This window comes from Poromitra crassiceps (assembly GCF_964638095.1).
Source record: "Poromitra crassiceps genome assembly, chromosome: 18".
Classification (NCBI taxonomy): Eukaryota; Metazoa; Chordata; class Actinopteri; order Beryciformes; family Melamphaidae; genus Poromitra; species Poromitra crassiceps.
The window spans coordinates 14,925,151-14,948,491 of NC_139636.1; the positions used below are offsets into that span (position 1 = coordinate 14,925,151).

The window sequence follows — 23,341 nt, forward strand, 5'->3', positions numbered from 1 at the left end:
TCAGAGTGGGACCGCTTGAGCAGCGCAAGTGCAGCAAGCAGCGAGCGAGTCATAGCAAGGAAAAGAAAGGGACGCGAGTCACACACATATTTATGATTAGACTCATCCACTATGACCATCGACATTAAACAGAAGTAAACGGAGCTCCACCAACACCAAAATAACATCGAAGATGAACGGGACTGCTGCAGCCACAGGATCGGCTTCTTGCCGCTTCGCCCACTATTTTGTTGTGTGTGGAGTGGATACGGAGACGGGCCTCGAACCCGACGATTTAGCAGGTAGGTTTGACAATAAATCTGAAATTAACAAATGTACATTGCAGAACACAACACCACATCACGATATGTTTAATGATATGTGTCAAAACATTGACCATTGTGTGTAACGCTAGATGACATTCCATAGAATTATATAGAACTCAAATGAATGTCATTTACATGTAGCCTGTCTTGCCCCTTCCCCCATATTTTGAAACGTACCCTATGTCTAAACAATAGTGTTGATGATGACATGTATTCTTTTTTTTTTTTACATATGGGGAGAAATGGTAGAAACTCCAGGGAGGATGATGGTCGTGCAGCGTCTTGTTTTGGTTGTGATGTGAACTGAGGTATAATTAATTGAGCCAAGTGACCATTGTCTCCAAAACAACATGACAGCCTGATATTGCCGCATGTTTGTCCTACATCTTTTTAACAGCTATATCCTTAATGGAAAATATACGATTGCACTTAACATTACTCTCATCCTGCTCAGTGCTCAGTATGTTTTGACAGATAGCCTACTCAAGGCAGTGTAATAACCCTCTAGAGAATTCAGCTTCATTGGTTTCTGATACTCATCGATCGAATAATGTTACACCTGGGGACAGAATGGAGAGGAGAGGGGTTGAGCAGAGGACAACAATATCCTGTGCTGCCCACTGATGCTCGTAACACAGACGGAGCTGCAGAGCAGTGGATCCTCTCTGGACCACTAACCTCCCAAATAATTATGTAATCTGGGAGTCTGGTTCTCTCTGACCCACATGGCCGTATATTTCACCAAAACGACTTCACACTCACATCACACAAACCCCACCTCAACCAAAAGCAGGGAAGAAGATGGTTGTAGGAAGTGGATGGTGGTGTTTTTGGGTTGTCAATGCCACAGTAATGGCAGCCACAGTGATGTGGCCTTGTGGTAAGTGCTCATGATGGATTGTCACCATTGCACTGACACTATGGACAATAGCAATAGATGGATGGATAGAAGTAGAGATATTAGGTGCCAATGCTTTCTTGAAGTTGTTGACATTGGGCTTGAGAGGGAGATTTACACAGAAGCTCCCTGTGAGGAGGTCTAGACATGTTGTGACTGAGTGAAGTTTTGCCGACCCCCCAAATAAGCTCCCCCCGCCCCCCAACATACCGGCTATTTGACGACTAGATTCCCATATGCGCGCGCTAAGGTGTGAAGGGAAATTCAGGGAAATGTCCGATATTGACTTACAGGTAATTTTCCGGTACGCATGTGGGAAAAGGGCTTTTGTGTGCTGCAAACACCTGAATACAAACAGCTCTACAGATGCCAGCTTCAGGTGTGAATCACAGAGGCTGGAACAATAGTCACACCCACCTTGCATTCTCCCTGTATTCTCGCTGGCAGAATGTCAGCGTATGTAGAGCACCTCCTCAGGGAGAAGATGGCTCTAGTCTAAACCAGACCCGGCCTGGGAAAAACAGCTGACTTTCTTTCAGCCACCCACAACAATGCTTTTGGATAAAAATGTTAAAAGTATTCGGTGCGACAAGAAAAACAAGTATCTGTGGTTTGAGCCGCATATCGTATGTTGACGGGAACAAAGACGTATCGCTTTATTGTTTGCATGCTACAATTCCAGATGGATTAGATTGATTGTAGTAACTGAGCAGCGAGGTCAGTGATGGCCGGCTCCCAGCGGCGAGTGGCAGCACCGCTGGCTCGTAGATCTGAGCTCCATGATCTGCTTATGTAACAGCAGGTCATCTCAGATCCCATCCACTGCAGTGGGGGGGGGGGGGGGGGGGGGGGGGGTTGCTCCTTTCAAGGGATTTATCTCTTTGTTTTCCATCTTATTTCACCAGCTACAAATGTATCGAGGGATGTTTATTCTTTCATGTATGGCAGCCTTAACTTCTACGTTTGAGCAAATTGTTAGATGTGTGTGTGTGTGTGTGTGTGTGTGTGTGTGTGTGTGTGTGTGTGTGTGTGTGTGTGTGTGTGTGTGTTTCTGGCTGTGTGTGTAATTAGTGAATGCCTGCCGAGGGACAATCTGCTCTTGTTGGCTTCTCAATAGATGCCACTGTGTTTTCTGCAGCCTAATCAAATTTCACATGACGTTCCCTGTTGGAATGCTGAATGGCCGTGGTGGCTGCTGCAGCTCGGGCCCGGCCCGGCCCGGCCCGGCGCAGATGACCGTCACAGGGGATGACATGAGCGGAGGGCAGGGTGGATGGACCACACTAGCCCGTTTGAGATCTGCTTCTTAGTTGATCGAAGAGAATACTGTATGTGGTGTTGAAAGTCTAAGTCAAGTCAACCTATTTGGTCTCTCAGCTACACAACGAACACATATTTCCCACCCTTTATTCTAAGCACGTGAGACAGCAGCATCATGTCTCAAGCTGTGATGAAAAGCACATTTTTGTCATTGAGTTTTATGGCTCACCTTCACTGAACGGTCACATTTCGAATGCGAAGACGACGCGGGGCTTTCTGTTGTTTGGGCGGAAAATGGAAAACTCTTGGCATTTGCTGGCATTTGAATGCGCCTTTTTGATCTCCCCGAGTCCCCTTCTCATCTAATGATGTGATGGCTGCTGGGAGGAATTCAGTCGGTGAGTGTGACAGATGTCTACCTTCATGTCTGTTCAATCATCTCCGATGCCGCCTTCCGGTCTTGATGGGAGACCGTTCGGGACGCATTAATCTCTGTGATGAATCTCTCAGCCGTGGGACGAATATTAAACGCTTTTTTGACTTTGTCCACCAACAACATGTTTAATATTGTTATTACAGCGACGATGAGAATGACTTTCAAGAACTGATTATGTACTGTATGTGAAAGGTACCTGTGTGTGTGTGTGTGTGTGTGTGTGTGTCTGTCTGTCTGTCTGTCTGTCTGTCTGTCTGTCTGTCTGTCTGTCTGTCTGTGGTAATTGCAGCCTAACTGGAACAACCATTTAGCTTTCATTTTGAAGACTGAAACACACTACCCTCCACCTCCGACTTCATCTATGAGAGAGAGAGATATCATTTGAGTGGGTTTTGTGATCCCTAGGGTGGAAGTTGTGTCAGATTGGTCTTAATTGGGTCAGGTGATTACATTCAGGATGATGTAACCGCTGACGAGCTCCGTCTTGACGGCTATCTTCAAGGCCACAGTGCCAAAGCGGGAATGCTGCCATGGCAACTAGATAGTAAGGCTGGATTCTCTCTCTCTCTCTCTCTCTCTCTCTCTCTCTCTCTCTCTCTCTCTCTTTGTCTCTCGCTCTCCTTCTCTCTCCCATTTTCTCAGCATTAGCCCTCCAAAGATATCAGCGCCTCAACTCTGTAAGTGACAACATGATCCCTGGGTGTCATGTCGGTTCGGAATGTGAGAGGATGCAGGTTGTTGTCGAACCCTGTTTGTCTCCCTGTTAGTCCTCTCCACACCAACACTAAGGTGTGTCCTTGGCAAAGTCACCCAAATGCGAGCACACTCAATCCAAAAAAACAACGGGTGCCAAGACCAAAGGAAACTGCAGAAAAAGAGAACGGGGCCAGCACTCTGAACATGTCCTTTTTAGTTTTTTAATAATAAATCTGGGTCAGACCAACAGCAATGGCTATTGCATTTCAGCCATAGCCTTCCTCAGCGTATCCTTGGCAAAGAACACCGCCTCCAGTCCTCTCGTCATAGTAAATGAATGAGCTCCTCTCTCCCACCTGCTACATGATGTAGTCTGTCTGACTCATAACTGAGAATAATCAGGTAACTGGCAATAATCTGATTTCCGCGTTTACACGCACAAATAGCGGGAACTCACCTCAAAGTGTGTGAGTGGACATAAACCTGATGACTCAGCAGAAACCTAGGTGTGTTTATCGGTTTTCTCATAAACTCAGAACGGCCTTTATTCGATAAAGGATGCTGTTTACATGACACTTGAATAATCAGGTAACTCTAGAAATCCGCTAATAAACAGTTTATTAGTGTACATGTAAACGCACTCAGTTTAACTGTGTGTGTGTGTGTGTGTGTGTGTGTGTGTGTGTGTGTGTGTGTGTGTGTGCATGTGTGTGTGCGTGTGTGTGTGTGTGGGCACCCTCCCTGCTCTGCCTACGGCGACGTTGCCGTGCGTCATCTCGGAGGCAGGTGATGGATGCGGCTTTAATAAATGCGTCGTTTGCCTTTCGCAGTTGTTCTTGTTCTTGGTCAACGCGGGGATGTCAGAGTTACACCTATTGAGCTTTGAGAATCTATGAATTAAACAAAGAATTCAGTCAAGAGACGACAAAGGCATCCCCTTAGAAACTGGAAGAATAATGAGAGTGCTTCACTCATTACTCCCTCGCCTCCCGTCTCACACTCGCCTCACAAACGCCACTCTCTCTGTGTGTGTAACATCACACTGGCACACAGACGCCACTCTCTGTGTGTAACCCGAGCCCGAAAGCTGACACAAGGCACAGAGATTGTGACAGAGGAGAGACTTCAATCAGACCCACGAGGGCAATGCATCACATTTACGCAGTGTGAATGTAGGAATGCAATATAGATTTTTCCAGGCAATGTAAAATCCAATCCATTTGTGTAACTCTGATATAGAAATATAGAAATCTCCTTCTCCTCCAGAGCCTGAGTGCTCCCTGAGGTATAACGAAATCAATTTATTTTAGGTCATTATATTCTATATGCGTTCCTAGAGGTGAAAAGAGGTTCCTGCTGCGGAGTGACGGGTCTGTGGGGGTGTTGTGGCGGCTTCTCCACTCTATGGTATCTCTATGCTAATGAGTTGAGTTACATAAGTGCTGGCAGGGTTTCCCCCTCTTTGCTGCAGAATGGCCCCCAGTGTCTAACCTCTATCTGGCTGTTTACAATAGAGTTTTTTTTTAGCCGGTCTCAGACAAGGTTGTTCTGTCTGTGCTTTAGTACATGACTGTCCTCATTCTTTTAGCGTCCTCTACTCCATCCACTGCTTAGTAGGGATGTCACCACCATACTAGAATTTCTACTTCCATACCCCGGAAAATATCGATACTCTATATCATTTTCGATACCATGACGACACATCAAGAGGCATAAAAAATAAAGTTAGACAGATGGACGGACAGACGCACACTTCTCCATAATCTAGGCCTGATAAAACTTAGACAGAGCAGATTAGCCCTGCTCTAGCCATCAGAACACGTTTAGCTTGTTGAAGGAACATATACCCAATGATAGAGAGGGAAAAATCGGTGATTTTTCATTAAAAGATAGCACTGATGGTATCGAAACTGTTGCAAATGAGTATTGTATCCGATTCAAATTTTCAGTACTGATACTTTTCGATACTTTTGACAACCCTTCTGCTTAGGAATTCTGCCTTTGTAGCACTGAAGGTCATCTGTCTCTATGCACTCATATACGGCTGTGTCATAACGCTCTCTCTCTCTCTCTCTCTCTCTCTCTCTCTCTCTCTCTCTCTCTCTTCTCTCTCTCTCTCTCTTGCCTTTGTCTCTGTCTCTCTCCCAGGTGAGGGCTTTGAGCAGAGCCCCATACGAAGGTCCTTTAAGTCAAAGGTACTGGTCCACTATCCTGAAAGCACAGAGAGGAGCCCCTTCAATAAAGATGCTGTCAACATGGTGAGATACTGGATACAAAGGATCTCTTTAGCGTTGGCCACTTTCTCTCACAGTTGTTTGTTCAATGATAAACATGGATGAGATTTGCTCTGTTTTGAGGGCAAATGTTTCGTCATTCCTCCAACCAGTCCCCATGAATAATGTTACAACTCAGAGGACAAACAGAACAAGATAACAAATCTAACTCAGGGAAAATGTGCAGCTGTGCTACTGCACTGTGCCTTTGCTTGTTCTCTGTTCCCCACAGAATACAAAGTCTGTTATGTCCAAAATATACAGAACATTCTCATGTTTGTTTTGTCTGTTGGATAAGCAGGTCAGGATGCATCAAAAGAATTAACAGACTTTAATCAAACAAGAGCTTTATTCATCATATCAAAATTGGCTGTAAAGAGCACTTCATGACGTGTCAATAACATGTGTCTGTACAATGTCTCATTATACAAACCACATTATCAAATGTTATGTTGCAATGATTACAAAAACCACTTACTGTATGCACGGTATCAGTAACTGAGGTCATTGTGAAGGGTTAGTGTGTAACAGTTTGTTTGTCTCTCTGCTTCTCTATTCCCAACCCTCTCCCACATGTTTTCCACCACGCTTCCTGTTCCTCCTCCCTCTCCTAAGCTCTGCATGCCGAGGGGTCTGGCCTTCCGCACGCAGGCCGACAGCCTCGAGCCCCAGTTCCACTCCTTCACCGTGGCCACTGATGACGGCACGCGCTCCTACGGCTTCGTCCACACCTTCTACGAGGAGGTGACGAGCGCTCCCATCATCACCGCCATGCAGACGCTCTACCAGATGCACCACGTGGAGCAGCACTCCTCGTCGTCGGCCTCCTCTCCCTCCTCGTCCGCCTCCTCTCCCTCCACCTCTAGCATGGACTCGCTGGTGAGCAGCTTGGACGAGTCGGACGCCGAGTCCCTGGCCGCGCTGTCCGGCTGCCTGGGCTGCGCGGGCTCCTTCGACTCGGCGCGGGACACCCTGTACGTGTCCAAAGCGCTCTGCCTCCTCACGCCGCTCCCCTTCCTCCAGGCCGCTCGCCACTTCCTGTCCCAGCTGCACCAGGCGGTGACGTCGCACACGGCCCCGCCCCTTCCCCTGGAGAGCTACATACACAACATCCTGTACGAGGTGCCCCTGCCTCCCCCCGGCAGGTCACTGAGGTTCCACGGGGTGCAGGGGCCCATCATGTGCCAGCGGCCCGGCCCGGGTGAGCTCCCGCTGGGCGACTTCCCGCTCGGAGAGGCCTTCTCCCTGCTGGGCGTCGGCAACATGGTGCAGCTGCTTACCTGTGTGCTTCTGGAGATGCAGGTGCTGCTCTACTCTCAAGGTGAGCACTCTTTTTTTTACTTTGGATTGATGATGTTGTTGATGATTGAGGTTTTCCCTTAGTTTTTTACTCTGAGGTGATTTTGATGTCCTCTCGCCATCTTGCCGCCCTCGTCTCCCCAGACTACCAGCGTTTGATGACAGTGGCAGAAGGTGTCACTACCTTGCTGTTCCCGTTCCAGTGGCAAAACATCTACCTGCCCATCCTGCCGGCGCCATTACATCACCTCCTGGACGCGCCTGTGCCCTTCTTCATGGGTATCCAGAGGAGAGATGGAGCTCAGCGGTCCTCCCTCCACCTACCGCAGGAGGTACAGTACTAAATATAGACCAGGGCTTTTATACGTCTATCAGTTCTCAGTGTCACGTTTCTGTTTTCTAACATCAGTGTTCCAGGAGGCACATGTTTCCTGTCCATATCATAACACGTTCCAAGGAACATTCGTACAGAAGGATCTACACATTTCTGCAGCATTCTTCTAGCCATTCTTTTTTTGCTAAGCTCCTCGATTCTGCGTGCATAATAATATGCCCCCTGCCTCAGGCCTGGCAAACTCAGACGATGCAGTTCCTCAGAGACGCACTGCTCTGCCTCAGTCTCCCACCCCCCTCCCCTCTCTCTTCAAATCGAATTCTCCGTCCACACCGAAAGATCGCACTGCACTGACTGTGCTGCAGGATGAGCGTCTCGCCCGGGCGTCTTTGATCTCGCTCTGCCCCAGAAAGGAGCCAGTAGAAAGACAGCGTGCGGCACTGAAAGGAAAAGCACCGAGCAATTAGAGTTCCAGAAAAATCTGACAAAGTGAATAATTAATGTGAATTAGAGTCAGATCACAGCTTATTTCTGGAATTGTGCAACTTGATGTGTGGGGGGGTAAATTGCAATAGCAAGCAAGAAGAAAGTGTAAAGCATTTGAATCGTATATGTTTGAGTCTTCTATCTAGGCACTGCAGGTGCATCTCCGGTTGATTCTTTTATTGACTTATATGTGTTTTGACTTCCCTGAATCGAATATGTTCTGCTAAATCAATCCAAATCTTGAATATATAGTTTCATCATTTACTTTGGCTTCTCTCCTGATGGAAAGACATGTTGAGTAGGACGAGATGAAGCTACAGGGAGTATAGTGTGTGCTGGGGCGAGGCTGAGCTGTGCACTCTACTACAGTTCATCTCCCAACTTCCCCTGAGGCAATGAGCTGACTGTCAGAGGTCACTGTTGAAGGTTGTGTTGCTGCTGACTGGGCTGTTCCCCACTGCTGCTCTGAGATGCACTTTTATTCTCGGTGCATAAATTCTCCTTAAAACATTGACTCTCTACTATTCGTTGCTCAGCACCTTTCCAAGTTTACAGTTTTTGCACGGTTTTGTTGTTCGTTTGCCAGTGTGCGGAGGTCTTGCTCATCTAATTTTGCCTTTTTCCCCCCATATCTCTCCTGTGTAAGCGATAAGTTAATCGTTTGATAATCCTTCATAATGCTAATATGTTGGAGTCTCTGGTAGCTTATTGTGGTAAAATGCCAAGAATCCATTAATGCAATGTAAATCTCCCTCTCTGATCTTAATTGGATTTTTCTATACTTGGCCAGTTGGCCTTAAAGCTTAACGACTTAGTCTACATGAGATGAATAACAGTCACACTGGTATTCATCTGTGAGTAGACCTATTATGATTATCTGTTGGGTGAGTGAATTGAAAACTGGTTTTCATCCAGGTAGGACATATTCTCACCTGTCTTGTTTGTCCGTTTGTCTCCTGCACAGGCCAACCTGTGTTTTGTGGACATTGACAACCACTGTGTCGAGGCCCCCGAGGACCTTCCCTTGTTTCCGGACCAGACAGAACTCATCCAGGAGCTGAGCGAGGTGCTGCTGCGTTTTGGCCTCCCTCCACAAGGGGGCGTGACCACTAAGCCTGCCAAAGCCGCCACCTCCCCCTGCCTCAGCAGCCTTGTTCTGGAGGATCTGATGGAGGACAGAAGGAACGGGAACCTGGGAGGGGAGGAGCTGGCGGTGCTGGAGAGGCTGCAGGCACTGGCCAGGAGGTGTGGAGGAGGGAAGCCGTCGGACGGAGAGAAGACTCTGGGACGTGTGTTTGAGGAGGAGGAGGAGGAGCTGAGGTCTGCCAAGATGAACGTACAGCTGAGGGAGGTGTTCGCCGGACGCTTTGCTACCATGTTTGGGAAATATGAGGAGTTTGTCATTCACAGTGCTCCTGATCTGGACTCCTGGCTGAGCAACCGGGAGGGGACATTCAGCTTTGACAAGGTACTAACTGAAGTAGATCAACTTTTTTATTATTATTATCCTTACTTACCTATTTATTATTATCCTTAGCTACTTTTTGGCCAGCGCAAGCGGGCCCTATATCTTGCTTTGTCCAGTCCAATTTGCGTGCCGAGTTAAGTGTTGATGCTCGCCAACGCTTTATCGCGCTGGTCATATGCTAGGTTCGGACCTAGCCTTGTTTCTTTCCTTTTTAATGTCATTTTACTATACAAATTACTATCTTGCTTTTGCTTGTGTTTTTGAGTTTGCTTTTATTTGATGTAAAGTAGTTTGAGTTGCATTCTGTGTATGAATGGGACTATAAAAATACAATTGTTATTAAAGTTATTACAGTGAATAGGCCTATAGATACAGTCAGCTCATGAGGAAAAGATAATTCCTGTCATCCGACATGGGAAGAAACAATTCACTCTGGCCTATGAAAACATTCTTTAGTTTTGCCTTTGCTAAAGTCTAAAAACAAAGTAGGATACAGCTGCTGTGTCGTGCACTGCAATCCTGATCTTAAAGTCCCTGGAAACCAAAATCCACAAAAACGTTCTAACTATGTTATTTAGGGTCTTATGTTAGTAATTTTGTGCCTCCGAAATTATTATACATTACTTTCAACCCAAAGCCTTAAAATCGACACTTTTCTACAAGATTCTACAAAGTACTTCCTCATTGAAGACAGCAGTGCGCGAGGTGCTAAAACGCAGGAGCTTATGACGTCATAAGCTCTATATAACCTTTGTACACGCACGCAATCCCACCCACCTATGGCAAGTCCGTTCTTTGCCCCCAGTGACAGCGCTCCCTCGCTGTCCGTCTCCCTCCCTGTGTGCCGTCTGCCACCAAGCGCTGTGCTTGTGAGATTAGCAAGGTGTCGGGTTTCAGCCATGCGCTCCTCTCTCTCTCTCTCTCTCTCTCTCTCTCTCTCTCTCTCTCTCTCTCTCTCTCTCTCTCTCTCTCTCGACATCTCTCTCTCTCTCTCTCTCTCTCTCGACAGACACTCAGGCAAAGAACGGACAGAGATCTCTTCCGAGCAGCGGAGCAACACACACACACACACACACACACACACACACACACACACACACACACACACACACACACACACACACACGGTGTGTGCACTCATCTCTCTTTCTCCGTTTCCCTCCCCCCTCTCTCTCGCGCTCTCCGAGAGACAGAAATTTCCCTGCTGTAGATGGGACACGCCCACACATTCCGCGGGAGAAAGTACACTCTAAAAAATAATGAAATCTCATGAGTTTTGCCATGGCTGTCAAACCTAAATTTATATACTTTGCGACGTTCATCATCGTTCAAATTTGGCTGGTGGCTTATTAACATAGGGTCCTGTGATGTGATTAACTCAAAATGCTAAATAATAAAGAAATATTTCTGGTTTCCAGGGACTTTAAGTTCTCTGTGATTCCGAGAGTCTGAACACACACCATGTAGTGGTGAGAAGATAGCAGACAGGCAATAACAGCAAAGGGAATGCACCCTCCTATAACATATTTATTTGCCATGGGCCAGGAATGTCTTCTGTCAATGATTGAACAAGTTTGCAGTGAAATTGGTTTTATTGGCAATGATGGCTCCATAAATTGGTTATAGTAGCCATAACCATGTAAGGAACGAATATCTATCATCACACAAGGCATTACGAGGTTTGTTCCTGCCAATCGCTCTCGCATTTTGTACAGGAAATGTAATTTTCTAGTTGTAAATCTAAAATTCCAATGTGCTAGCTTACCAGTTGAGTCAATAAGGTAGCAGAAAATGTCTGGGAGTGACACATCTGACCATTGTGTAGGATCATTTGGCCGTTCTTTCATGGAGTAAAGACAATCAGTTCCAACTATTGACAAGTGCTCACAAGTGCCCAACAGTTGAGCAGGCGAACACACTAAGCGTGCGAGCTACAGGCGAACACACTAAGCGTGCGAGCTACAGGCGAACACACTAAGCGTGCGAGCTACAGGCGAACACACTAAGCGTGCGAGCTACAGGCGATCACACTAAGCGTGCGAGCTACAGGCGAACACACTAAGCGTGCGAGCTACAGGCGAACACGCTAAGCACGCGAGCTACCAGCGAACACATTAAGCACGCGAGCTACAGGCGAACACATTAAGCGTGCGAGCTACAGGCGAACACATTAAGCGTGCGAGCTACAGGCGAACACATTAAGCGTGCGAGCTACAGGCGAACACACTAAGCGTGCGAGCTACAGGCGAACACACTAAGCGTGCGAGCTACAGGCGAACACACTAAGCGTGCGAGCTACAGGCGAACACACTAAGCACGCGAGCTACAGGCGAACACATTAAGCGTGCGAGCTACAGGCGAACACGCTAGAAGCGAGGCACGCTAGAAATGAGCGTGCGATATTTCTAGTTAGTTTAATTTGAGAGGGGACCCATTCTTTTCCCCCCACGGTGACCACACCCACAAGTCAATGATGTAACACTGACTGTATATATATTAGATCCACATGTATACTATGTCCAAATGACGCCTTTTATGATCTCCAGTCTGTTTTGTTGTTGTAAAATATTTGTGATCATGATATGAAACAATATTCCCCTACCCATGTAGACTGTTTTATAAAAGTGTTAACATGTGGTTTTGACTGTTGCAGGGTTCCTTCCTCTCAGTCCAGCCTGCGACCCACCTGCACTTCCTGTCCCGGTTCCTGGAGACGTCCATGTTTTCCTCCTTTGTGGACGGGAAGGTGATCTCTCGCTGGGCGGACAGGGAGCCGCTGCAGCGGCTGTTTGACAGCCGCCTGGAGAGAGAGCGGCTGTACGACACGGACGAGGAGGATTCCCACAGCTGCCGCTACCGCAAGTGCACCATGCTGTTTGAGTCAGGTACTGTGAGGCTGTTCAGGAAGTAAAGAAGATGCATTAGCTCAGGAGGTAGAGCTGTCGACTGGGAATCGGAAAGGTTCCCGGTTCGAGGCTGGCTCCTCCCAGTGGCGTGTCGGAAGTGTCCTTGAGCAAGACACTGAACCCCTAAACTGCTCCCGACGAGCAGTTAGCAGCCTTGCATGGCTGCAGACGCCATCGGTGAGTGAATGTGTTTGGGAGTCTATAGACTATATAAAATGCGCTCTATAAATACAGTCCATTTACCAATATAGGGCTACATCCTGCATATTGTTGCAAGATAAACAGTTTTATCCCACAAGCCAGAATATTTGTAAAACCACAGCAAGATAAACGTTGGAGGACATTTTAAACAAACAGCAGTTTCCCCTGGCTATTCTAGCATTTATCAAAAACACAAAAGCATGACAAACAAATTCTGGCTGATATTTTCTGCTTCACAACTCATGGAAAGTGGTTGCCTTAAGTTATCTTCCTCCTTATGAAGTCCTTATGAGTCCTTGGAGTTTTATCTATTGAATTCAACAATGCTGTGCTCAGGGCGTCTGGCTAGTGCAGCCGTAGATTCCCTGCCTACCCACACAAGGGTCGCAGGTTCAAGTGTTCCCTCCAGCAGCTTGGTCAGACGTTCATACAGGCACAATTGGCCGTGTCTGCGGGTGGGAAGCCGGATTAAAGCCCAATTTATGCTTTGTCTGCCGACACTTTTGAAACGGTCGCCGACAGAAATGAGGACTTGAGTCGACACGTTCAAGTGTCGGCGAGCAGTGTCTGCTACCTAGTGAAATGTCTAGTGTCGCTGACTACGTCACGATGTGTCGCGCAAGTCTGATTGGCTATATAGACGGGCACGCGCTTGACTTCCTTGTTTTGGTCTTCACTCGATTGAAATTAAAGAACGTGTCCCCGCTATTTTTATCAGCATGTCCTTGATGTATGACTTCGTGAAAATCACAAAGAACGAGAGAGGAGGTGAGTTGTGTGCTGTTTATATGCGGCTGCAGCCAAGTACGTTACATCTTGCCTCCGAGGTGGTTTCACTGTGCGTTCCTCTTCTCTTGGCTGTCTGAAGCACTATAGCGTTCGAGTGTCACGTGACCGTTGAACCGAGGCGAACATTCACTGAAGTATAAATGCAACACCATGAGCGGCACTTTATTTTTCGTCTGCGACCATGTGCTGAGCGACACTTTCTAATAAGTATAAATTAAGCTTTAGGCTATGTGTCCTGGTCGCTGCACTGGTGGGTCGGGGCGCCTGTTCGGGGGGGAAGGGAATTGGGGGGAATTGCGTGATCCTCTCACACGTTACTTCCTCCTGCCGGTGAAACTCCTCACTGTCAGGGGAAAAGAAGCGGCGGGTGACTGCACATTTATCGGAGGAAGCATGTGCTAGCTAGTCTACAACTCCCCAGATCGGCAGAGGGGGTGGAGCAATAACCAGGACAGCAGAGGGAATTTGCTAAGTACAATTGTGTCGAAAACGGAGGAACTTCGGAAGCCTCTGGAGCTACAAATGCACCACTGCTGGCTGACGATCCAATCCTGCCAGAACCTTCTCTCCTGTGTCTTTCCTCCTCTGTCTCCCACTTTGCGTTCCAACTGTCTGAGTAAAGAGAAATGATTAAATGTTTACAATTTGGCTGGACTACCTACTTTCCTTTAAAATGGTTATTATCGTATGTTATTTCCATAGATGTTATTGTTCTCATTTGGCTAACCTTTGTTCCAGTTTATTGATAATGCTCGCAAGGTTTGACTCACTTCAGCACAGAATTGAACTTCAAAGTGAATTTTAAAAAAAGAGTCAATAGTCGCTCATCTGAGAATTACATGAAAATATTTCTTTCCTAAGTACCATTACAATCTCCTAAATACACGCAAATCTGCTGTGATATAGTTTTGGTCTCATTGGCGAAAAGTGTCACTATTGTTTTCTCCTGCATCTTATTAGGCAATGACATCCACAATGAGTGGCATTTTGGCACTTTTGATGTAATTATAATCATTTTAAAAAGTCCTAAATTGGAATAACAGCTTGTGACTGCCCATGGGCAACATCATGGTGTTTTATAATTTTTGTCAATTTTAGACACTATGCAATAAGAAAATAGATTGAAACCCCCTAGTGATGGATTGAGGGAAATTCCCATATGGTGATGATAGAGGCTGCCAGACTTTGCAGAGAGCTACAAATCTGTCTCCATCTACCACTCTTCTCTGCATTATATGTTGATTATGCTGGTTGGCCTTTCTGAAAGCAACGTTTCTTTCTCTCTTTTGAACAAAGTAAGAAGGACCTTGCTTAAACCTTGCCTAAGGGACAAAACGGGGAACTACATGAATACATTCATTGTATTATCTGATTTCAATTGAAGTAGAGTTGAAACACGAAAGGGATGGGACAGAATCTGATATGAAGGGGAAAATAAATTGGTGGAATTGGTGAACAAGGGAGGCAGGAAGTGAAGGATAGCGGCTGTGAATAAACTGTACACCCAGGAGAGGAGCACACATTGTCTGCCTCAGTCTCGCCATCTTTCTCACTCTATTTCACATTGCTTTATCTCATGTAAAATATGAACACAAATCCCCATTTTGAATTTAAATGCTTAAATTGTGTGTGTGTGTGTGTGTGTGTGTGTGTGTGTGTGTGTGTGTGTGTGTGTGTGGTTGCAGCCCAGGCCATTGAGCGCAGGCTGCTGAAGGCAGACCACACAGCCATACATCCCCACCTGCTGGACATGAGGATCGGCCAGGGTCGTCACCAGCAGGGCTACTTTCCCAAGCTGCAGGCTGACGTTCTTGTACAGGGTCAAAGCACCAAGTGAGTCTACCCTTTATGCTTCTGTTTCCACATTCGAATACATGATAAAAACACCAGCTATTTGCCAGCAGCTTATTGTAAAAGAAGCGCCAGTGTCTACTTTCTTATAACCTGTATCTCATACATACATACATAGGCAAAGGGGATGCACAAGCATTGTAAATACACACAATCACACTGTAGTGGAGCACTTGCGATGGTTGACGGCGCATGCATTTTATTTTGACGTCATGTTATCTGTGTGAACAGGTGGTCCAGCCGTGTCACAGCATCACGTAGGACCGATGCCAAGAGATCAACAACTAATGAAAGCTCAGGACTGGACAATGAACAGAGACAGGTAATCGCATATGTACACACACACTGATCTGTTCTTGAGTCAGAGGTTCGACTTACTTGAATATATTTAATATGATTTAAGGGCTCATGAGAAGAAGAGGTGTAACAAGTATCAAGGGTGCATGGATACAGTTCTTCGACGAAGAAGAGATTGATAGTCTTTTATGTGGTGCAGTGACGCACAGAGAGCTGACATCATAATAGAGAAGTTAGACTGATACATTGTACAGTACAGTAAGCTGTGGTACAGAGATTATGTGTGTGATGAGACGGTTACATTGCCGACATGGCAGGACATCAGGACAGTTTGCGATAGATTAGGATTCCTGTGGTTGGACATGTGAGATCAAATGGTGCACAGAGTTGAAAAGTGTGTGAACGTTAAGGATGGATGTGCTTGTGAAAGTGTATATTATGTGTATGTATTTAAGTGAATGATTAAGGGTCTGATGGTTATGATGATGATGTTTCACATCACACACACACACACACACACACACACACACACACACACACACAGACATACTGTACACAAAGCCTTTATGTCTCATGTCATGTTTTGTCTTTGGTTCATTCAACAGAAGCACACCTTTGGGAGGAGGAGCCTACGTCAGTCTAAGCTGCTGGACTCCTCCCCTTCGACCGTCACTCAGACCCACCGGGAGTTTGTGGACGGGCTGCTGAGTGAGTGCCGTCTGAAGGTGAGACCTCGTGCTGTTGCCTTCATCTGACATGGTTCACGCCGGGTGAGGCTAACGTTGTCTCTGGCTTTGCAGACCAAACGAATGTTGATGGAGCGGATGGGGAAGGAGAGCGTGGAACTGGGTCAGGGAGAAGCCAACATCACGGGCCTGCAGGAGAACACCCTCATCCATGGACTCTGTGACCTACTGGAGAGGACCTGGGGCCACGGGCTGCAGCTAAAACAGGTCAGACACCCACAGTCACAGTGATCCTGCCAATTATATATGCCTTACTAGCTTAAATGACCTACAAAAATGTCTGCAACTGTCTCCCCATGTAAGCAAATTTACATCACACACATGAACACACAGAAATGTCCGGTTGAATGTTGATGAGTGTTTCATTGTTGTTTCCTCTGAACAGGGGAAGTCCGCTCTTTGGTCCCATCTGCTCCACTACCAGGCCACCGAGGGGAAGATGGAGGCACCAGCTGAGTCTCCAGGTCAGAGCTCAAACCGATTATATCATTCTTTACACAAATCATTGAATGATGGCAGCTGTTAAAACTCTCTGCTTGTTTAGTGGCCAGTGGGTTAAAACTCTCTGCTTGTTTAGTGGCCAGCGGGATGGACCAGAGAACGCTTGATGACGGCACTCCGCTACTGAAAGGATCCTTGCTGCAGGATATGAGGTAATGAGAGCCGGGAGGTTTAAGTGAGGTTTAAAAAAAGACCATATTTGAACCTCTTTAAATGTTTTATTGCTTTTTACTGGTTCTGTTCAAATGAGGTCATGAGAGATGATATGTCTTGTTCACTAGTTTGGTTGTCCTGATGTTAAAAGTAAATAACAAGGTGATCAAAAACTGTGGTCATTAAATGCAATGTGAGAAAAGGCTGAACTTGAGAGCGTGTTCCTCATTTGCTCATATCAACCTATGCTTTGTCCTTCCAGGTTTGTCCAGACAATGAGTGAGGGTCTGTCTGAGGTGGGACAGGCCCGAGCCTGGATCCATTTGGCCCTGGAGAAGAAATTGCTTTGTCAACACCTCAAAGAGCTGCTTACAAACCAGGAGCTACTCAGGTAAGAATCACTCGGTGGACACAAACCTACAGACGGGTAGACACGAATAGAATCTATAGGATGATATTTGCAGTGAGTCCCTATGTGTTCGTCTTCAGTAACGTCTCCTCTGTGTTTCCCCCTGACAGGCAGCTGTATAAGCCCCATGCATTCCTGCTATATGAGGAAGAGAGGGAGCAGTTCTTGTTCCACCTGCTCTCTCTCAACACTGTGGACTACCTCTGCTTCACACGTGTCTTCATCTCCATCAGTAAGTCCTGCGTACACCAGCGTAAAGCAGGCAAACGTGCCACGGAAGGCCCGGGACGCTGGCCTGGGTAAACCCAGCCCCCACGTGACCTCCATGTCCTATCAGTCACGTAAGAAACGTACGCTACAGACATAGTCTGTGACGTCACGTTGAAGGCTGGATTCACCTAGGCTACGGGGACACTGCAGCTTTTCATTCTAACTAAAGACTACCTGCGCTGATTTCACCGGTTAGCACAACTTCAGCTACAGAGGAGGAACTAATCAGTGAAATCACCTTGTGTAGTCCTCTGTTGAAATGAAAACCTGTTTACTCTCAGACCTCCAATGCATATACCAGGCATTAGTCTCGCTGGCCAGCCTCCTCTCCCTTCCGTCCGAGGAGTCTGGCACCGCGGAAACAGGCAACTGGGATAAACCCTCCCCTGCTCTACAGCTGCTCCCCATTGGAGCGACTGTTTCGGTGGCAGCCAGATGTCCGCTCCCGGCTTATTACAAACTCTGTCATTGGCTCCGACCATGTCAATCAGAGCGACTTCCGCTCCCTCCTCCCTGTGTGTCGCTGTAAATAGTGCGCTGCCGCCTCAGTGAAAACAACAACGCTAACTAGCTAGCAAGCTAACGGCAGAAACCTACACGCTATCTCATTGCTACACACTGAAAACGGTAAGTTGTATTGTTGGAAACTATTTTCCAAGGGCACTGCCGCTAAGCGCCGCCCATCGCAATCCTGAGACCTGCGGCGCCAGACTCCTCGGACAGAAGGGAGAGGAGGCTGGCCAGCGAGACTAACCTGGCATTGAAGGATCTCTAAAGCTAGGAAGGATGCCGGAGATTTGCTTTTGGTTCTATTCATGTTTCATTATGGCACCGACACATTACAGACATCAACGTTCCTTATCTTAAAGTATGAGCAACTTTAAGAAAATCCAATGTATTTGTGCCTTCTGTGTCTCTCCAGGTATTCCATACCGTGTGGTTATAATGCCCATGAAGAAGCTTAGCATTGCGATGACCACAGTTAACCCTTGGGTGTGCGTGTCAGGAGAATTGGGCGACTCAGGAGTTAGACAGATCCCTAAGAATACACAAGAGATCTTTTTCCAGGTCTGTATACATACAGCCACGTACAGTATGGCCAACACACCCCATAAAAAATGCAAAGATATATGCAGCGCTATATTGAACTCTGGTCCGTCCGTGTGTGTTTCAGTGCAAGAACCTTGGCAGGCTGAGCACTCTGCAGCTGGGACAGGAGAACTCTGGCTTGCTGGCCAAGTGTCTGATTGACTCTGTCATGGTGTACAACGAGATCACCGGACACAACTACAAGTAAGACTCTTCCTCTGACTCCTCCTCATCGTGGGCACAAAACAGTGATACAAGCACAGAACTGGAGTCATTAGAATGGCCACACCTAATCAAATCAGCACTCTTGAATGGCCATTTGACTGTTAACACCTCAAGATGACTGTCACAGAATGTTCAATAATGTTGCCATGGAGATCAGCATCGGTTCTGCCAATTTCCATGACTATATCAAAATGCTATGGCAGCCATCTTGAAGTGTGCCAAAAGAAATTGCCTTGATCCATCAAGAAGTATTGATTATATGTCTATGGCCACAAGCTTGTTGTTATGGAGTGTGTGATGATGTGTATACGATAAAATGACATTTTAATGGGGTAATAGTTGGGTCGTTGCAGCAGTAAAAGTAACAGGATTCAGCAAGAAAAAGATATATATAAACACACACACACACACACACACACACACACACACACACACACACACACAAAAACAACAACAATAAATAACTAAAACAATCACCTAGAATGTAAATAATTGTGGGGTTCTCTAAATGTGTAATGACGCCAATTTAAAAACACTATATGTAGATGGATAGGTTGGAAATATGGTAATGGTAATATGGAGTATGGGTCTAATGGACATGTATGGATTAAGTGACAATCATGACTGCATTTTGCTTGCAGATTTATGTATGTAAGCCTTTTCAAATTAAATTAAATCACACATGCTTTACGTCAGATGTCATATCTGTCTCCTTACCCATCCAGGTTCCCATGTGGCCGCTGGCTGGGGAAGGGCGTGGGTGACGGCAGCTTGGAAAGGGTTCTGATTGGTCAGCTGGTGTCACCTGCTGGAGAGGAGGATGCTGGGAGGTGGACAGTGACGCCTCCGGAGCTGGCCTCGCCGTCTCAGAGTGTACGCGCCGTGCTGGGAGCACTCGGCGGCCGCAGCCGTACGTTACCCAACAAACAAGTCTTTAGTACAATCATCGACATTATCTCAATGAGTACAATGCCCCCGCTGGCTGACACGCTTACTACAATGACGGCCTCCTCACATATCACCTTTCAATTTGGCCTCCTTTCTCTTTCTTTCCCTTCTCAATATTCATCCTCCTCCTATTTCTTTCCTTATGTATTGCCTCCCTCCCTCTCTCTCTCTCTCCCTCCCTCCCTCCCTCCCTCTCTCTCTCTCTCTCTCCCTCCCTCCCTCCCTCTCTCTGTCTCTCTCTCTCTCTCTCTCCATTTCTTCATCTCAGGAATGATGGCTGTCGAGGTACAAGAGGACATGAGGGAGGCAGCAAATAACCTTGTCAAACACTTCCACAAACCGGAACAAGAGGTATGTGACTAATAAAGTTAGTGTTGCCCCCCCAGGTCCAGCTGTTGAATTAATTTAACCTCTTGCTTCAGACAGTAGACTTTCTTTCCTGCTGGATCAACAACAGTGAGGGGAAAATGGATGTGATATCTCTGAGGCGTAATGCAAAGTGTAGTGCTAAAATTATTTCTAAATAGCTCATCACTGATTCATGAGAGAAGTGTAGAATGGGCAGAGTTGGGTTTATGCAAAGCGGAAGAGACGCGGTGTTTAGCCTGTTAGACCCCCTGCTGGTAACATGATGTTTATCTCCAACATGGTCCAGTTTCACCAGCGCGGGTCGGATCTGTGTTGTTTCTGTGTCTCGGGCTATCTTCTCTCGTCTGAAGCCTGGGAGAGAGTTGATGGATCACTATAGTTTAAATCTAATGGACCTCCAGTTCAATGTAATTAGGTTTTTATAGCAGCTACTTGGATACTTGGATACTCATCATCACCCCTCAGGACAGTCTCACTGCAAATAAAAGGCACTGCAGCTTTAAGATACAAGCTTCAGCTCAGTACACAGAGGGTTCCACAGGGTTCACTGCTGTGGGTGATTTCGCTAAATTGCATTGCCCACCATCATTATGAGGGGAATTTATTGGATGAGCCTCGTGCTTAAACTGTCTCTATTATCTGTCTGCTCCCATCCCTGTGCTGCCAGAGGGGAAACCTGACCGTCTTGTTATGTGGCGAGGGAGGGCTGGTGCTCTCCTTGGAGAACTTCCTCCTCCATGGCTTCAAGTGCAACCGGCTTTTCCAGAGGAATGTGTTCGTGTGGGACTTTGTGGGTAAGGGGTGTGTGTGTGTGTGTGTGTGTGTGTGTGTGTGTGTGTGTGTGTGTGTGTGTGTGTGTGTGTGTGTGTGTGTGTGTGTGTGTGTGTGTGTGTGTGTGTGTGTGTGTGTGTGTGTGTGTGTGTGTGTGTGTGTGTGTGTGTGTGTGTGTGTGTGTGTGTGTGTGTGTGTGCGTGCACATACAGTACAAAGCATCCTGTGAACACTGAAGTGATGTTGCACTTATCTCTGCTCGCTACTGGACGGCCCCATCTAGTGGCAGAGAATATGAATTTCACCACATATCATATTGCATGAAATGTGGTTGATCTGTTTCGTCAACAAGCAATCTAACCTGCTTCTCTAGAGGTTATCCTCGCTGTCTTGTGTATTGATATGTTAAGCCATGGTTATTTTCCACTCTTCATTTGTGCTAACTAACAATTGTTCACCTCACCCACTCTGTCTCCCTCAGAGAAAGCAGTGGTTTCCATGGAGACGGCTGATCAGATGGGTGACCTGCGTGGATCGACAGAACAAAAGGGCCCGCCTTGTGACTTGCTGTGCCATTACGTCAACGCCATCAATGCCTCACCGCGGAACATTGGAAAGGAGGGCAAGTTCCAGCTGCTCGTCTGCCTGGGAATCAGGTGAGGGGGCAGAGTTCAAAATTGACCAGTTGAAATTCCACGCGAGAGAAGCCAAAATTGTGAATTTAACTCGCACAGTCCCTTAAAGTGGTTAATGATTCAAAGAAAAAATTATACATTTGGAAAATATTCTAATATTCTCCCCATTGGAGAGTGGAGACCCTCCTGGTCACTATACAGCATCTTGTGCAAAGGTGACACAATGTCCTCCTTCTTGAAGCCCTGAGGAAGCAGCCTGCAGCAGGCCCGGTCTAAGAGGTTCTGCCAGACAGATTGTGGCTGCCGCAGTGACAAAGTGGTCGTCTAGACACACACTACGCAAAGCTGATGAAATGATTTATACAATGATAATCAAGCTGTGATTAGCTATAATGAAATCACGATGTCGCAGGCCCTTGTCATATGATATTCTCTATTTTCTTTCTTTTTCCTATCACTCTCCACTGTGTGCTGCCAGATATGGCAGTAATGCTGTAAAATATTAATGATAGTTAAATATAAAATGTATTCTTATCAGTGTACTAGTCCACTGGTTCCCAAACGTTTTTCCTGGGGACCCACTTTTTAAAAATTACAAACCATCGTGACCAAATTCACAATAGGCCTTATTTATAAATTGTGAAAAGAGCAAATTTCTGCATAAATGAAAGTTCCAGTCCTGACCATTTTTACTGCCAGTTCCATATCACCTTATATTATCTTGAATAGGTATACCAGCCATTTCGAAGAGATATTTTTACGAGAGATTTATTTTATGCATGTTATTGAAAACATATACACGTCAAATACGTTATAAATTAACATTTATTCTTACTATTAAATCCTGCGACCCACCTGTGGGTCCCGACCCAGTCTTTGAAACACTGTTTTAGTGTTGTTCCTTGGTGCCTTTGAGAGAGTATACATTGCTACTTGTGTCTTTTGAGACAACAGACATTGCTACTTGTGTCTTTTGAGACAACAGACATTGCTACTTGTATCTGATGCTTTGGATTGAAACGGAATTCATCACCTTAATATGTGGCAGATCTACTGGTCATTTTCTACTAACTAGCTGGTTCTGAGCAAAGTGGATGTTGGTGAACCCTGCAAAGATCCGCTCAATTTACTGTGGTTGAATGCTTTGTGAATAGAAAGCACACAACTCTGCGTCTGTCTTGCAGTCGGCTAACTCTCCCTCAGTGTTGAAATGCAATACTTTCCTTCATTACACATTAATGGGACTATTATTAACGGCCATTGACCTGTTCATATTGGCAGGGACCGGCTCCTCTCTCTGTGGCTCCCCCTGCTGGCAGGATGCCATCTTACAGTGCGGACTTACGAGGAGGGCGCTCTGCTGCGGGACCGTGCGGCGGTGCACTCCCTGTCCCGCATCCTGCACACGCTCCACGAGTTCACCGTCACCCTGGAGACGGCCCTGGTGAAGGGGGTCGACCTCTAACCCTGTCAGACGACGCGCTGTGGCGATGCGGAGGTCGGCCCCCCCCTGATCCTATACGACCCGCAGGAGCACCGCTGGGTCAGCCTGGGTGGTGTTGATCTTGGTGGTGTATCCATATTTCCATGCGTGGGGAAAGGGAAGTAAATTCAGACAATTGAGGAGGAACCCAGGGCCTGCATGTTCCGATGTGGGACTTTGTTGTGCTGGAAAGGACACCGGACACCGGATGGACTTGCTGGGATTTTAGGATGGGTATGGGAA

The 23,341-nt window shown here is 46.6% G+C and overlaps 1 protein-coding gene across 1 annotated transcript; it reads left to right on the forward strand.

Moving 5' to 3' along the window:
- Positions 1–172: 172 nt before the first annotated feature.
- LOC310792687 (DENN domain-containing protein 5B-like) lies at positions 173–23,080 on the forward strand (the record flags this gene model as incomplete). The annotated part of the gene is made up of 21 exons (XM_083654409.1): positions 173–281; positions 5,744–5,853; positions 6,484–7,189; positions 7,312–7,499; positions 8,952–9,455; positions 12,109–12,340; positions 15,037–15,184; positions 15,434–15,524; positions 16,105–16,224; positions 16,300–16,452; positions 16,631–16,709; positions 16,823–16,898; positions 17,162–17,290; positions 17,419–17,540; positions 18,501–18,646; positions 18,753–18,871; positions 19,618–19,802; positions 20,109–20,191; positions 20,877–21,003; positions 21,462–21,636; positions 22,897–23,080. The coding sequence occupies 21 exons, from the start codon at positions 173–175 to the stop codon at positions 23,078–23,080; spliced, it is 3,786 nt and encodes a 1,261-aa protein (XP_083510535.1).
- Between the last annotated feature and the right edge of the window lie 261 nt (positions 23,081–23,341).